General features: G+C 36.1%; 2 protein-coding genes across 2 annotated transcripts; one reads left to right on the top strand and one right to left on the bottom strand.

Annotated features, from left to right (window-relative positions):
- Positions 1–667: 667 nt before the first annotated feature.
- Positions 668–2,903, bottom strand: LOC125213432 (protein NUCLEAR FUSION DEFECTIVE 4-like). The gene is made up of 2 exons (XM_048113983.1): positions 1,803–2,903; positions 668–1,165 (listed from the first exon to the last, which is right to left on the bottom strand). The coding sequence occupies exons 1-2, from the start codon at positions 2,852–2,854 to the stop codon at positions 742–744; spliced, it is 1,476 nt and encodes a 491-aa protein (XP_047969940.1). The 5' UTR covers positions 2,855–2,903; the 3' UTR covers positions 668–741.
- A 2,851-nt stretch (positions 2,904–5,754) lies between these two features.
- LOC125213431 (putative pentatricopeptide repeat-containing protein At1g12700, mitochondrial) lies at positions 5,755–7,656 on the top strand. The gene has a single exon (XM_048113982.1). The coding sequence runs from the start codon at positions 5,755–5,757 to the stop codon at positions 7,561–7,563; it is 1,809 nt and encodes a 602-aa protein (XP_047969939.1). The 3' UTR covers positions 7,564–7,656.
- Positions 7,657–14,423: the final 6,767 nt, after the last annotated feature.

Genomic DNA, 14,423 nt, shown 5'->3' with positions numbered 1-14,423 from the left:
ATGCAAATAAAACAATTTATAAGTTCATGTTTATCTAATTTTTACTATGTAGCCTTTCAAAACTTGGCTCTTTTTCCATACGTACACACACATAGATTTATAACAGTACACTTTCCTGCACACACACAAATTTAATATTAATATTTAACATTTATGATCACATATTACTAGTACATGTATATGTTTATCTATTACTATAATTTTCAATAATTCAAACTAAATATATAAAGGCACGATTTAATAAATATTAGTATTACTCTATACAATACTGATAGAAACTTAACTAATAATAAAATATACTAAAATATTAAATAATACTTATATTTTTTTATTTAAAACTATTTATATATATTCAATTATCATCTTAACGATTAATATATCCTCTATAACACACTTAGTATCTCTACACTAAGAATGACGATATAATATGTAATGATAATAAAATATGCTAATATGCAGAATAATGCATGTTTCGGGTTAGGGATGTCACAATTTAACTAGAGATGGAATAAGATACGAGAGATAATAAAATACATAGGTGAAGAGACACTAAGCAGTAATTAGAATAAAGTAATAAGCTTAAATGCGTTGCCTTTTTGGAAAAAATGGAATAACTCAATTATTGTAGGAAAAAAGAATATGATTCAACTACCGTGGAACAAATGAATTCTAGTAAAACTATTTTAACCGAAAATTACGTATTTGAAAACTAAAAGAGTCTCGAAGAATAGACTATGGATCTTATCTACGGGCACGTAATTTCTTGGTTTTGACATGGAGCACCAAGGCTAGCAAACTCCCCAAAACACACAAACCACCCCAAATCAAAAAGGTTGTTTGGTAGCATCTCCCTCCTACACAATTCTCTTGCCCATCAATTCTCCCTTTCTTGTAGAGCAATGCTGCAAAATCCCCAAACAGAAATGAACCAATGGGTATATTCGACACCAAAATATTGTGATTAACTCCAAAATTGACCGTCCCAAACAGCTCCCTAGTTGCTGATATGGATATTGAGGTTATTGCACCACTGCAGATTCCTACAACCGCCGTGCTCGTGTATAATGCAAAGTCCTGTTTGCTTATCACTAGAAGAAAAAAGGCCCCGCACATAGGCGCCGTCATCGCCCCCATCGCGCTCGCTGTTGATATTTTCTTGGTCGATCTGATAACGAGCGTAACATACACAGCAAAAGGAAGTTAGATGATAATACTATAGGTGTCTATGTGAAATACTCCCCCGTCCCTGAAATTTTGTCACATTTTTCCATTTCTGTCCGTCCCACAAAATTTGTAACATTTCACTTTTTACCATTTTTAGTAGTACACCTCACATTCCACTAACTTATGCTCACTCACATTTTATTACTCCCTCTGTCCTAGATAATTTGACTCAGTATTCCATTTCGGTCCTTCCCGGACCCATTTCACTTTTACCATTTTTGGTAGTGGACCTCATATTCCACTAACTCATTTATACTCACATTTTATTAAAAAAACTAATATATAAAAATAGGACCCACATCTCACTAACTATTTCAGCCCACTTTACATTTCTTAAAACCCGTGCCCAGTCAAAGTGAGTTGAATTATCCGGGACGGAGAGAGTATAAAACTAATACTTTAAAAGTAGGACTCATCGCCAACTTTTTCAATCCAATGATCACGTTGCATGATTGCATCTTTGCTTTTGCATTTATTCAAACACATTCAATTCATTAAAATTAATAGGAGTAATTTATTTTGATTTTTCAATTTTAAAATCAGAGCAACACTATGCATGGAAGGGAAATCATACGTACTTGGAGAAGAAGTAGTCGAGGAGAGAAGGGAAGAAGCGGCCGAAGAAGCTAAACGCAGAAGATAACGAAACCAGAGAGGAAATCCCCAAACAGCCCCTGGATTCCGCAATCTGCCCTAGATTGTTCAAGTACACCAATCCCAGCGTCGCCCCACACAAATACACCAAATAGTACACCCAGAATTCCCCTCTTTTCACCATCTTCAATGGCGGAATCTCAATCTCAATTCCCCAAATTTCCCCATCCTTATCGGCCAATCTCTCCTCATCCTGCGCCACCTCAATCAAACACTTGTGCTGCACCGCCTCCGCGATCTCCTCCGCCGCCGGCGTCGCCAGCGGCAGCACCAGCAGCGCCGCGATCCCGCCGAGGACCGCCGCAGGCGGAATCGCCCTGGGAATCAAGCTCGTAGCCACCGCGAATCCTCCTGTAACCACCGTGATCACCAACATCGCCACGAATCCGGCCACCAGCCTCCTCGATTTTCCGGCGTCGGCCTCTCTCGTGAGCGGCGCCGCCGCGAGGCACGCGATTAACGGAAAAATTGCATTCAGGAGGAGGAAATCCTTCGCTCGATCCGAGGCGACGGCGACGGCGGCGGTGTAGATCTTCGCGCTCAATCCGACGTAGCTGGAGGAGATCCCGACGGCGATCTGGCGATCGAGCGGGAAATTGCGGATGGCGAGGATGTAGGAGACGGTGTTGATCCAGCAGATGCTGTTGCCGGCGACGACGGTGAGGAGGAAGACGTGCCAGTAGGAGAGGGACTCGATTTTGCCGGCGAGGAAGAGGAACTGCACGCCGTAGCCGGCGGCGCCGAGAGCCGAGCCGATGAGGAGGACGAGCCAGAGAGGGAGGCGCGCCGCGGCGACGCCGGATATCCAGCCGAGGAGCTTGCCGGCGTCGGAGGCGAAGGCGAGGTTGTTGAGCTGGAGCTGCGAGATGGAGAGGATCCGCTTCAGCTCCGACGAGTACGCCGGAAAATTCGAATTCGTGCCGTTGATTGACTGGAGCCACACGGCGGCGATGAGGCCGAGCCAGTGCCGAGCCATCGCCGCCAAAAATGTGACTTTGTTTTTAATTTTTTATTCTCTTAATTTTTTATATTAGTTTACTGTATATATATAGAGTAGTAGTATAAATTAAGAAAGGTGTATAATTTTGTAAATTTTTCACTAGGACTCAAAGAGGTCAAGAATTTTCCTTGCAATAGAGATTTAAAGTAGGAAAATGGAGGAATCAAGGAACTAAAAACTCTATAGATTCCAATAGTTATGTGTTTCCTTAATTGCAAAATTTATTAATATAATTATACGATATAATTATGTGAAGTAAGGTTGTAAATAAAGAAATATACTGTAATCAATAATATCAATGGAGATAATTTAATGAATTTAGTAACTTAGTTTTTCATGGAAAAAATTAAAAAATGACATTTGCCTTTTTTATTTAACAAAATATGTCATGATCTTTTTTTTTTAGTTATGACATCACATTTACAACTTTATTCTTCTTATGTAGTCGCTCGTAACATAATGCTCGTGTTGAAATTCTTACTTATATTCAATGATATATTTCGTTATACATGTTTTATTTCCATTGAATATATGGAAAATAGTTAAAGTTGACAGAATTTAGGCTAAAGATCTCTTCCACTTTTGATAAAAGTTTATTTCTTTACTAATTTATTGTTTTTGGGAATAGTAAATTCGACGAATAATAGAAAAATAGCCTCTCTAGAAAAATAGTCACTTTTACCATTTTTATTTGTCCATATAAAATTGGTAGTAGGTAATTTGCATTTAAATGAACTACATAAATATACTATATCAACTTGCGTGCAATGTATTCCTCATAGAGGTGGGTATTCGATCGGTTAACCGACCCCAAAATTCCATCAAAAAACTAACCGTAACCGACCCGATCTTCGGTTCGGTTACTTAATTAACCGACTCGGTTAGAACCGGTCGGTTATCGGTTATAACCGAACTAACCGAATTGGTTTATACTAGTTTTAACATACTAGTTTTTACACACTTTATTAACTTTAAGAGATCTTATTTTTAAAATAATGTTTAGACACTTGACTTAAAGATATTTGAGAGTGACACAAATTAAAATTGACTTTTTTTAACATTGCAATATGACTTATGAGACTTTAATAAAATTTGGAAGTAAATCACAATTTCTTCTATTATGACAAAATTTGGAAGTAAATCACAATTTCTTCTATTGTGACAAAATTTGGAAGTAAATTACAATTTCTTCTATTGTGACAAAATTTGAAAGTATATTACAATTTCTTCTATTATTAATTAACAATATAATAAAAATTAAAATTATTTATGGTTTTAACTTTTACCTTGTTATCTAGTTTTATTATTATTATTATTATTATTATTATTATTATTATTATTATTATTATTATTATTATTATTATTATTATTATTATTATTATTATTATTATATATCTATTTACAAGTAATACATAAATTGTTTAGGCATATTAAAAGACTTAAACTTTACATGATCTATAATTTAAAAACTTTTCTCCAATAATAAGTGAAGGGTTATTCAATATTTAACATAGTAATGCTTAAGCACTTTATTGACTTTGAGATATAAATTTATAAGTATAATACTATAATTGATAGTGACACAAATTAAAATGGACTTTTTTGACATTGCAATACAAGACTTTGACAAAATTTAGATATAAATTACAATTTCTTCCATTGTGACAAAGTTTGAAAATAAATTATAATTTCTTCTAGTATTAAATAAACATATAACCGATAACCGATCGGTTATAACCGGTAACCGACTTAGAGCAAAAACGTATAACCGGTACCGAATCGATAACCGTAAATGTCAGTTATCGGACCGGTTTCGGTCAGTTCTCGGTTAACCGATTAACCGAACCAATACATTTTTTTAATAATTACAATATGCGACCAATTTGTGCATGTATAAACTTCATATAATATCCTAGCACAGAATTGTAATATCAAAAAAATTCATAAATGATACTTGTGTTAAAAAAATACTACGAGATGAATATGATTACTCACCCTTAATGGTTTTAAAGTGCAAAAATAGTCGGTTGAGTCGTTGAGATACTTCAAACGTGATTTTTTTTATGTCCAGGTCCCTAAAACATGATTTCCTACTTCATGGACTAAAAGGTGCGAACCTTATTTTCCATGGATCAATTTTGAAGTTTACTTTTCTAGTACTTGCTAGTTAAGTATAGTTATGGACGAATCACGATAATATGTTTGGTGCAAATTTAATTAGCATAAGTGTGATGGTTTTTCGTGTAGAATGGGACAAACTTTATTGTTAATGGTTGTATGCATTGAATTCGGATTATTGACATAGATGATTCATATTATGTGGCATTCAAATTAAATATGTATAGAGATCTTATTTTTATCACATTCTTGTACCAGAGAACCTTTATTCCAAGAATCAGGCTATGATAAATTAACCTAAATGAAGAGGAAACATGAACTTAGTACTATATATGTTTAATCCCCTATGGCTTGATGATTTTAATTCCTTAAACGTTTATTTGGTTAGTAGGAGTACTTTTTAGATTGTATGTTATGCAGGTTGGACCTTCTCAAAGTTGTTGTGTGAACAGCGCCTCATCTATAATTTGCTTAGAACGTATGTAATCTACTCGATATATTATTTCTCTAACCATTAATGTTATAACTTAACACCTCTCATTCATGTTAGTATAACTTAACAACTAATTAATTTTTCAAGAATATAGAATTTATAACAAAAAAAAAATTATATAAAATTAAAATAAAAGGAAAAATTACCCCATTTTTGCCAAAAATGTATGCATACGATTTGTGACTTGTGAGTATATGTGCAGATTAGTCATTTAACTTTTGAATTGAATTCTTCTGATTAACTACACGAAGACTAGATTCCAAGAATGAGCTCCAAACATACTGCTATGTTTCTGGGTAAAATTTTGTCGAATTCTTCGTCTAAATTCTCCACTTTTGCCGTCGCTTCTCCACATTATCAATCATTTCTTGTACCAAGATCCAATTTTGATAACAAAATTAGACACTTTTCAGCTTATCCCAGATTCGATTTCGAATCATTGCGTGAAGCCGTTACTCTGTTTCGGGAGATGCTGAGAATGCGGCCGCGCCCTTCCGCCTCTAATTTCACGAAATTGTTGGGTGTTGTGGTCAAGATGCAACACTACCATGTTGCCCTCCATCTGTTCGACGAAATGCTTAAAAGCGATGCTCCTCTAAATCACTACACCTTGAATATTGCGATCGATTGCTTCTGCCGCCTGAAAAGACCGGATTTCGGGTTTGCGGTTTTAGGCAGTTTTTTCAAGCGCGGGTTCGAGCCTACTGTGGTGACCTTTAACACCCTCATCAAAGGGCTTATGTTGGTTCGAAAGATCGAAGAGGCTGCACGACTGTTGGGGAAGTTGTCGGCCGAGAAACTGTGCGATCCCAATGAACGCACGTATAATGCTATGATCAACGGGTTATGCAAAGCTGGAGCTACTTTCAAGGCGCTTGAATTGCTCAATCTATTGGAAAACGAAAGCTGCAAACCTGATGTTTATGCTTACAATATCGTTATTGATGGTCTATGCAAGGATGGAAAAGTGGATGATGCTCTCCAACTCTTCTCCACTCTCCGTGATAAGGGGATATCACCCAATGTTGTGACCTATAATTCAATAATCGAAACGCTATGTCATTATAATAGAGGGAACGAGGCTGAAGACGTGGTGAAGGAGATGCTGGCTAAAAATGTCTACCCAAATGTGGTTACCTATAGTGTTTTTGTAGATTCTCTTTGCAGAGAGGGGAGGATGGGAGAGGCGGAGCGTATGTTGGTCATTATGAAGCAAAATGATGTTCAACCCGACATTGTCACATACATTAGCTTGATTAATGGATATTGTATCCGTGGAGACATGGATGAAGCTGAAAACGTTTTCCAATTGGCAGAGAAATCTGGCATCAAGGCTGATTTTGCAACCTATTGTATCTTAATGAGTGGGTACTGCAAAAAAGGGCGAGTGGATGAAGTTTCACGCCTTTTTGCTATGGTTCGTGCCAAAGGGTTTGAACACGATGTGGTTTCCTATACCATAATGATTGAGGCCTTATTTCGTGAAGGAAAATGTGAAGATGGCTTCAAATTATTCAGAGAGATGGAAGCTCGTCGAGTGTCTCCTGATGTAAAGACATACACTGTCTTGTTGGATGGTTTATGCAGAGCTAATTGTATCAATGAAGCATTTTCGATGCTACATACCATGGAAGACAAAGGCGTGATTCCAAATATAGTAACATATTGTGTCCTCATCGAGGGATTGTGCAAAAATGATAAAGTTTCGCAAGCAAGGGATGTGTTCGACGAACTTCCATCCAAAGGTTTGCAGCCCAACGTTGTAACATATACGGTTCTTGTTGGTGCGTATTGCAAACGGAGGCAGATGGATGAGGCGAAGGATTTGATGACGCGGATGGTAAGCAGCGGTTGCTTACCCGACACTGTGACGTACAATGTTTTTGTGCAAGGTCTTCTCAAGTGGAACAAGATCGACGATGCGATTCCGTTGTTGGAAGAGATGGATTCAAGGGGATTCAAGCTCAACTCCGCCACTTTTTCTATGCTGATTGAACCTCTGCAAAGAGAAGGCAAAGATAAGGCTCTCTTTGATATAGTGAAGAAGCTTGTACCAAAGGACATTTGGTCTTGATTGAAACTGGTTAAATGACATTAACTATGGATTTTGAATGTGAGAATGTAAAATTAAACCTTTTGTATTTTATTTTTTAATGTTGATAAAATTTGGATATATGTAGTTATAATTCATGTTTCATTTGAATATGAGATTGATAGGATCAGATTAATAGATATAAGTTTTGATAATTCTATTTCACTAAAAATTCTCTTATTCTTCGGCTTGATTCCATCTTGAATTCAAGTTTTGTTGATTTTTGAGTAGAGGAGGTGATCCTATAGGAATGCATTTTCTCTCTTTGTCAAGTATGTCAACTCTTGAACAATTTTTTTAATTTTTGCACAGAGATAGAAATTTAAGTTGACTTTTAAGACAGAAATTCGTACAAGGAAAGAGAATGAGAGGAATTCGCATAAAGAAAGAAAAAGCAATGACGTGGCAGGATACATGGAGTACATGCATTGTTTTCAAATTAATTATATCACTTATTTTGCAAAAGAGAGAAAAACGTTAACTTACGTAGCTTTAAAATACTAGAAAGTCGTATTAAATATGATTATTTTTTTATTGAGGTTGGGCGTATAAGGGGGACGTTGATAAATGAGAAGAGTCTAGGCAAAAGCCTAGAACCGGCTAAGATAGAAAAGGAAAAATGGTGAAGTCGAAGAAGTTATATCTTGGAGAGTCACTTTAGTCAAATTTATCTTACTTATCCAAAGAGCCTAAATTACAACCTTAAGAGTAGATCTTTCGGATCTTAGATCTTTAATCACATCGTAATAGAGGAGAGTGTAGATTTCGAGCAAGCCTATGATAAACTATGTATGACTTGATGATTTGAGAGTGACACCATGAGTTTGTAATTCTTGATTCTTTCTTCTTGATTGGGGACAAACGAGTGTTTATGTAACAGCCCGCCCTCCTAGAGTACGATACATGCGGCGGCTGCTACCCGAAACCGACTCCAAAGAAGTAAACACAGACTAGGGTTTCATTTAAAGAGTACTGACCAAAAGAATTGGAAGAAATATCAGAGTATTTAATGCAACAACTCAACCCAGAAGTTCAAAGGAAGATAGATATCATAAATGAGGGTCAAAACCTTAAGAGTACGACATAGTATCCCAGACAAAATCACGAGAAAAGGGCTAAGGCCACAACCGAAAGTAAGATGCAAATATTCCAAAAAGAAGTTCTAAAGAGTATCAAAATTCAGCGGAAAACGACCAAGAGAAAGAATAGCTATGTATGAAGACACAACTACGCTTGAAGTTCAACATGTCCATATTAATTAATTAATCTGCTCAACACCCGCCACCGCTCGTCATCATTCAACCTGCACATAAGGAAAACACATGCATGGCTGAGTATTTTGAAATACTCAGTGAGCTCGTTGCCAAAACATTTTATAAGTTATGTTACCCTTACCAAGTGAACTCGAGTTTTAAGCAGTTATAAGAGAAATATTACGAGTATCACAAAATATATTTTCATAGACTGGCCAGTCAAAATAACTCCCCGTTTTCCTCATCAAATTAACAATCACAAACATTCCATGGTGCGACGAAAGTGTGACCACACTTTTCGCCCACGAGACCGGACGACTAGCAAGGACGACTCTCGATCCCATTGTGTACACAGCCTGGTAGGGCTTGCGGCCCATACTCAGACCCGAATTCATATCCAACAATCACATTTAAACAAACATAGGCATGACATAACAGTTAAACCACCCTTATAACACCGAACAACATTTTGACAAAATAAAAGAGAGTTTTAAGAGTAAAGCCCACCTCGATTGCTTAGTTTTCAAGTAGTTTCGCTTTTCCGTTATCCGGCTTCGCAACCAAAGTTTCACCTTTTAATCACATAAGCACATATCACAAATTAGGTTCGATACTACTCTTACTCATGCATGTCTCATTACTTTTCCCCCTTCCCAACGATTTATCTTATCATTACCAATTAATCAAGACCGTGTTCATCACACAAGATTATTTAACTATCAAACACACACTATACAACGCAACAACACACACACACACACACACGCCACACACACACTCACGGCACACACACACGTACACATGTTCCCACATCCCTTTTTATCCCTCTTTCACTCGATCAAGATGCATGAGGGTTCAAGAAGACCGATTAATCGGTTAGAAGAAGAAAAAGAAGAAGAACAAACATAACTCTTAGACAAAAATACTTTTTTGAGAAAAACGATCGGTAGAAAACAAGTATTAGCCTTGATTCTTCAAAGTTCTTGGATTAAACTTCAATTCTTCTCCAAAAGATAGCAAAATATTGGAGAGTAGAAGAAGAAAATTTGAGAGAGTGTATGGGGGGGGGGGGCCGAAAATATGGGGCTAGGGTTAGGGGTTTTGGTTCTTATTTATAGAGTTCAACAAGATCTTTAGGTAATTAGAATAGAATATTTGGTAAGATCCCATTCTCCACAATTAAATAAATAAATAAACATTGTGAAGTAGGGAAGAAGAATTAACAAAAATAGATTAGGGTACTAGGCATGAGATTTTCGAAAATATGGTCTTCCAAAAGCCAAGATTTTGTTTTGGTATTTTTCCATATAGAATAAAATATCATGGAGCAAAATAAAAATAAGGAAAATCCTCCATGAAGCAAAGTAAGTGGCGATTTCTATGCCTTTTAAATAGGGCATGGATTTTTTAATATTGACTAAAATAAAGTAAGGCAAGATCTCTTGAAGTATGGAAAGATTTGGTAGAATATTTAAATTCTAGGTATGGAAGGAAATCAAGTAAGGAATCAATTAAATAAGCAAAATAATATTTCCTTTCCACATAGTGATTTTCGAAAATCACTATTAGACAAGGGGCTCGATTTTTCCATCTTCAAAATAAGGAAATAATTGGCTCTTGGAATTTAATTTGGATAAATATCCCAAGGATTAAATAAATTCCGGAAAAATAGAAATTCTTTCTCCAAGGGGTCTAGGGTTCGAAAATTACAAGAATTAGGGTGACAAGTATTTATGGAAATTTTCTCTAATATTCTCACTCACCCTTAAACAAATAATTGCCACATAATCTCACCAAATAAATAAATCACATGCCACATCATTTAAATCACATAGTTTGACTTTTCAAACTTTCAACACAAACCCTAAACTCAAATCGACCATAACATCTCATGAAATAAATGCATTCTCGATTCCACGTCATCAACAATTAATTTTAGGGCTCTAAAATTAGGGTTCTAAATTCCGGGATGTTACAGTTTAGGTTTGGGGGAGTTGACAAACTCATAGTTTAGGAGTTCTAGAGGTGATTAACCTATGAGTTTGTTGAATTAAGGTGGTTATTGTAGGTTTTCACCCATTTAGTCACCAATTAGATGAAGTAATGAGTTTGTCGGAATTTTGAAGTGAAAACAGATTGAAACGGGAAAAATGGAGCGAACAGACTGATTCCAGAAGAGTTCGCCCGACTAGGCGTTTTTCAGACACAAAACGCCTGACCGGGCGTACAAGCGAGGATTCCAGAAAGTTCACCCAGTCAGGCGTTTTTAATCCAACAAAATGTCCAGAGCGTTTGGAGCTAGGATCGTGATGTTGATGAAACGCCCAACCGGGCGATAATAACTAATACTCAATTTTGCCATTTTCACTCCAAGTATAAAATGGAATTCTCACATTTCAATCCCTAACTCCCACACTACCAAATTAAGCAAGAGTTCAAGAGATTGAAGATGATTTGAAAGTAGGGAGCTTCCCCCTCTCAAGAGATTGAAGGAGAAGACTTCCCAACACCAATTCCACCTATAGGGAGTTCTAGTTTCAGTTTCCATTTTGTTCTCCTTTTTGTTTTGTCTTGATTACGAGTAACTAAGTTTCTAGTAGGGAATTAGTGAAGTTTGGATGGATTGTATGGATTGATCCTATGGTTGAATGCTTATCTATCTCATTTTGTTGGTTTTGTTGATTATATATTGAGCTTTTACTATCTAATTGCTTAGCTACCATTTAGATACTCTTTCCATCCACAAAAAAATAGAGCAATTTGTGTATGGCACAGGTTTTAATGTAGAATTGGTAAAGTAAGAGAGAAGGAGAAAAATTAAGTGAGAAGTAGTGTTAGTGGAATGATGTGTAGGGTTATTATTTGTTGAAAACTTTCCATAAATGAATGTGCTCTATTTTTTGTGGATGGCCAAAAATGGTAATTGTGCTCTATTTTTTTGGACGGAGTGAGTATATCTTTTGTTTAATTGTTGTTATTGAGAAATGCAAGATTAGGATAGAAGTGTAATACAATCCCGTGCAACTCATGTGATCGAGAGATGCATGTATTAGAGAGATGGCTTGAGTCCGTAGGTCTTAGGAGTCGACGTTGACTTGTAAGGATAAGACTCAGACATTAGAAGCTGACCAACACGTTATATGCACTCGAAAGAGGATCTAACCAACTATTCCGACTTTCCTAACCACATAGGCCCAATAGATGAGCATGACTCGTTGGTGACATCGTAGATCCACTCTAATGGATCCATTTCACTATCCTTTCCTCATTTGTGTGAAAATCATCTTTTACTTGTTTTGCATAGTTAATTGTCTCTATTTGCTTATTTGTTTCTTTGTTCTTAGTTGAGAAAATCCACAATACCTTTCCTTAGTCTAGATAGTGTTCAAAGTTGCATCAAACCGACTTTTTAGTCTTCGGGGATCGATAATTTTAATTTGCCACGACCTACAAAATCCCGTACACTTGCGGGTGTCATTTTGATTGCTAAAAGTAGTAGAGTCAGATCTACATTGGTCGTTGATTATTCATCACTCGACTTTCTAAATGGTGCAACAGTTGACTATGTTGATGACCTTCTATGCTCAACTTTTTAGGTAGGTGTATGATCATTGTAAAAACTTAAAATTTGTCCAATGTTGACGAATCAACACTAACAACCGTTTTTACATGCAGGTGACTATAAATCCAAGTGCGGTCATCGATGATGACCCAACCATCAGCTACTACAACAGCCCTAGCACAACTTACGTCTTCCGCGATAAGGTAAGACCTACTATTTTCCAATTAAATTGTGTCATTCCTTTTGATTTTTATCAATTTTCACTGCTGATTTTTATTAATTTCCAATCTAGAGGATTCATTTTTCCACCTATCATAATTTCAATTATTGAAGACATAGGAGGAGGACGTGAAGCTCTTATAGTTTTTGAAAAACAAACTAGACCCTTCCCTATGGCTCATTGTTCATTAAGCTTTTGAATCACATGAATAGGAATGATGAGCATAGTTTGTACTTGTTGTTAGGTTTAGTATACTAAAAAGCATGTTTCGAGCAAGTTTCACGCGAATAGAATCTTGCTTGTATACGTAAAACTCTACAATCCACTTTTAACCCGATTCAGTATTATTCGAGCAGTCTCGCACGAATAGAATCACTGTTATTATTACATTGTGTTTGCTTGTGCATTTATAAGATGTTTTAAAAACATTTAAATTCATAAGAAGTAAACAAAGTCTAAGTCTTTTGCTTAGTAGACTGGTTGTGGGAGTCGTCCACTTTAAGGTAACACGGTCAGATCTATGCAATGCTTTGCAAAAGAAAAAGAAGAATTTCACAACCTAGATAGGCTTTGGCTACCTATCGTGAAAGGTTGCAATGTCAGTCCGCATATTTCTAAGCCTTACTGAAATAAGATGACATTGGTGTGGTATAGCACTGAACGGATCTAACAGCAAGACGTGTCTTTATGCTATCTACTGAAAGACTAGGTCTTGATAAAATGTTATTTCTTAATCTACATATGTTAGCATTGAGCATACGATATTGGTTATGCACTACTCTGACTTATCAAATGGTGCGGGTTTTTCGCAACCCAATAATCATGATATATTGGGTAGTGGTGATTAATATCTAGCGGTGCTAGGATTGCTATTATGTTGAAACGTGCGCGAGGTGAGTCTCGTTTGATAATGTCCTCAAGAGGAGCTCGAACAAGGTTTTATTATTCGGAAAATTGGCCAGTTGGAGTTTTATCGCTCTATGAATAATAAATAAATGTTTCTTGCTAAGTCCACTCTTGGAATTAATAAGATATTAATTAATTAAGTCCATAGCAGACATTAATTAATTAATGGGCATTTATATCTTAAGCGCGGGAAATAAATAATAAACAAAGTGGAAACCCGGATTACTTGTAATTTCGGATTTGGATGGGGAGAGTTCAATATTAATTCTGTAGTGGCTGCTCGTAATATTCCAATATAAGCTTGTATTAAATTGTGGGTTCAATTTAATTAGTAAAAAGCTAATTGGGGAGCCCATATCCAAAACCTTCCATAGATCCCTGTCTGGACCCAAAAGGAACTTAATATAAATAGGAGAATAAAGGAGACAGAATGATTACAATTTTACTTCTTGTAATTTTCAAAATTTTCGAAAATCTCCAGCTGAGGAGAATTTCGAATTCTACTCCCTTTTCTAAAAGGATTTCTTCTGTCTTCTTTTTTAAGTCCTAGTATTTTGATAAGATCAGCCCACCCTGATATCGAGATACAGTTCGGGAACCAGAGAGAAGATCCGTTGTCTAGTATTGAAGATCATCACGTGGAGAAGGGCGAGCAATTTGTTGGAACATATATACTAAAAAGCATTTTTTGAGTTTATTTTGAATTTGATAAATTGCTTGTATATTGTAAACACTCTTCATTTAATGAGAATAATAAATGTTTTCTTCATACTGTGTATTTTACTTTAATGGGTATTGACCGTATTTAATTATATATTAAATTATATAATTAAAGCGCCGGAAAGTAAAATCAGTCTAAGTCTTCTACATTGAAGGTTGGGTCATGGAACAGGTCATCACA

This window comes from Salvia hispanica, chromosome 3 (assembly GCF_023119035.1).
Source record: "Salvia hispanica cultivar TCC Black 2014 chromosome 3, UniMelb_Shisp_WGS_1.0, whole genome shotgun sequence".
NCBI classification, from domain to species: Eukaryota; Viridiplantae; Streptophyta; class Magnoliopsida; order Lamiales; family Lamiaceae; genus Salvia; species Salvia hispanica.
Note: the sequence above shows the minus strand (reverse complement) of the source record. Positions and strands in the feature narration are given on the sequence as shown.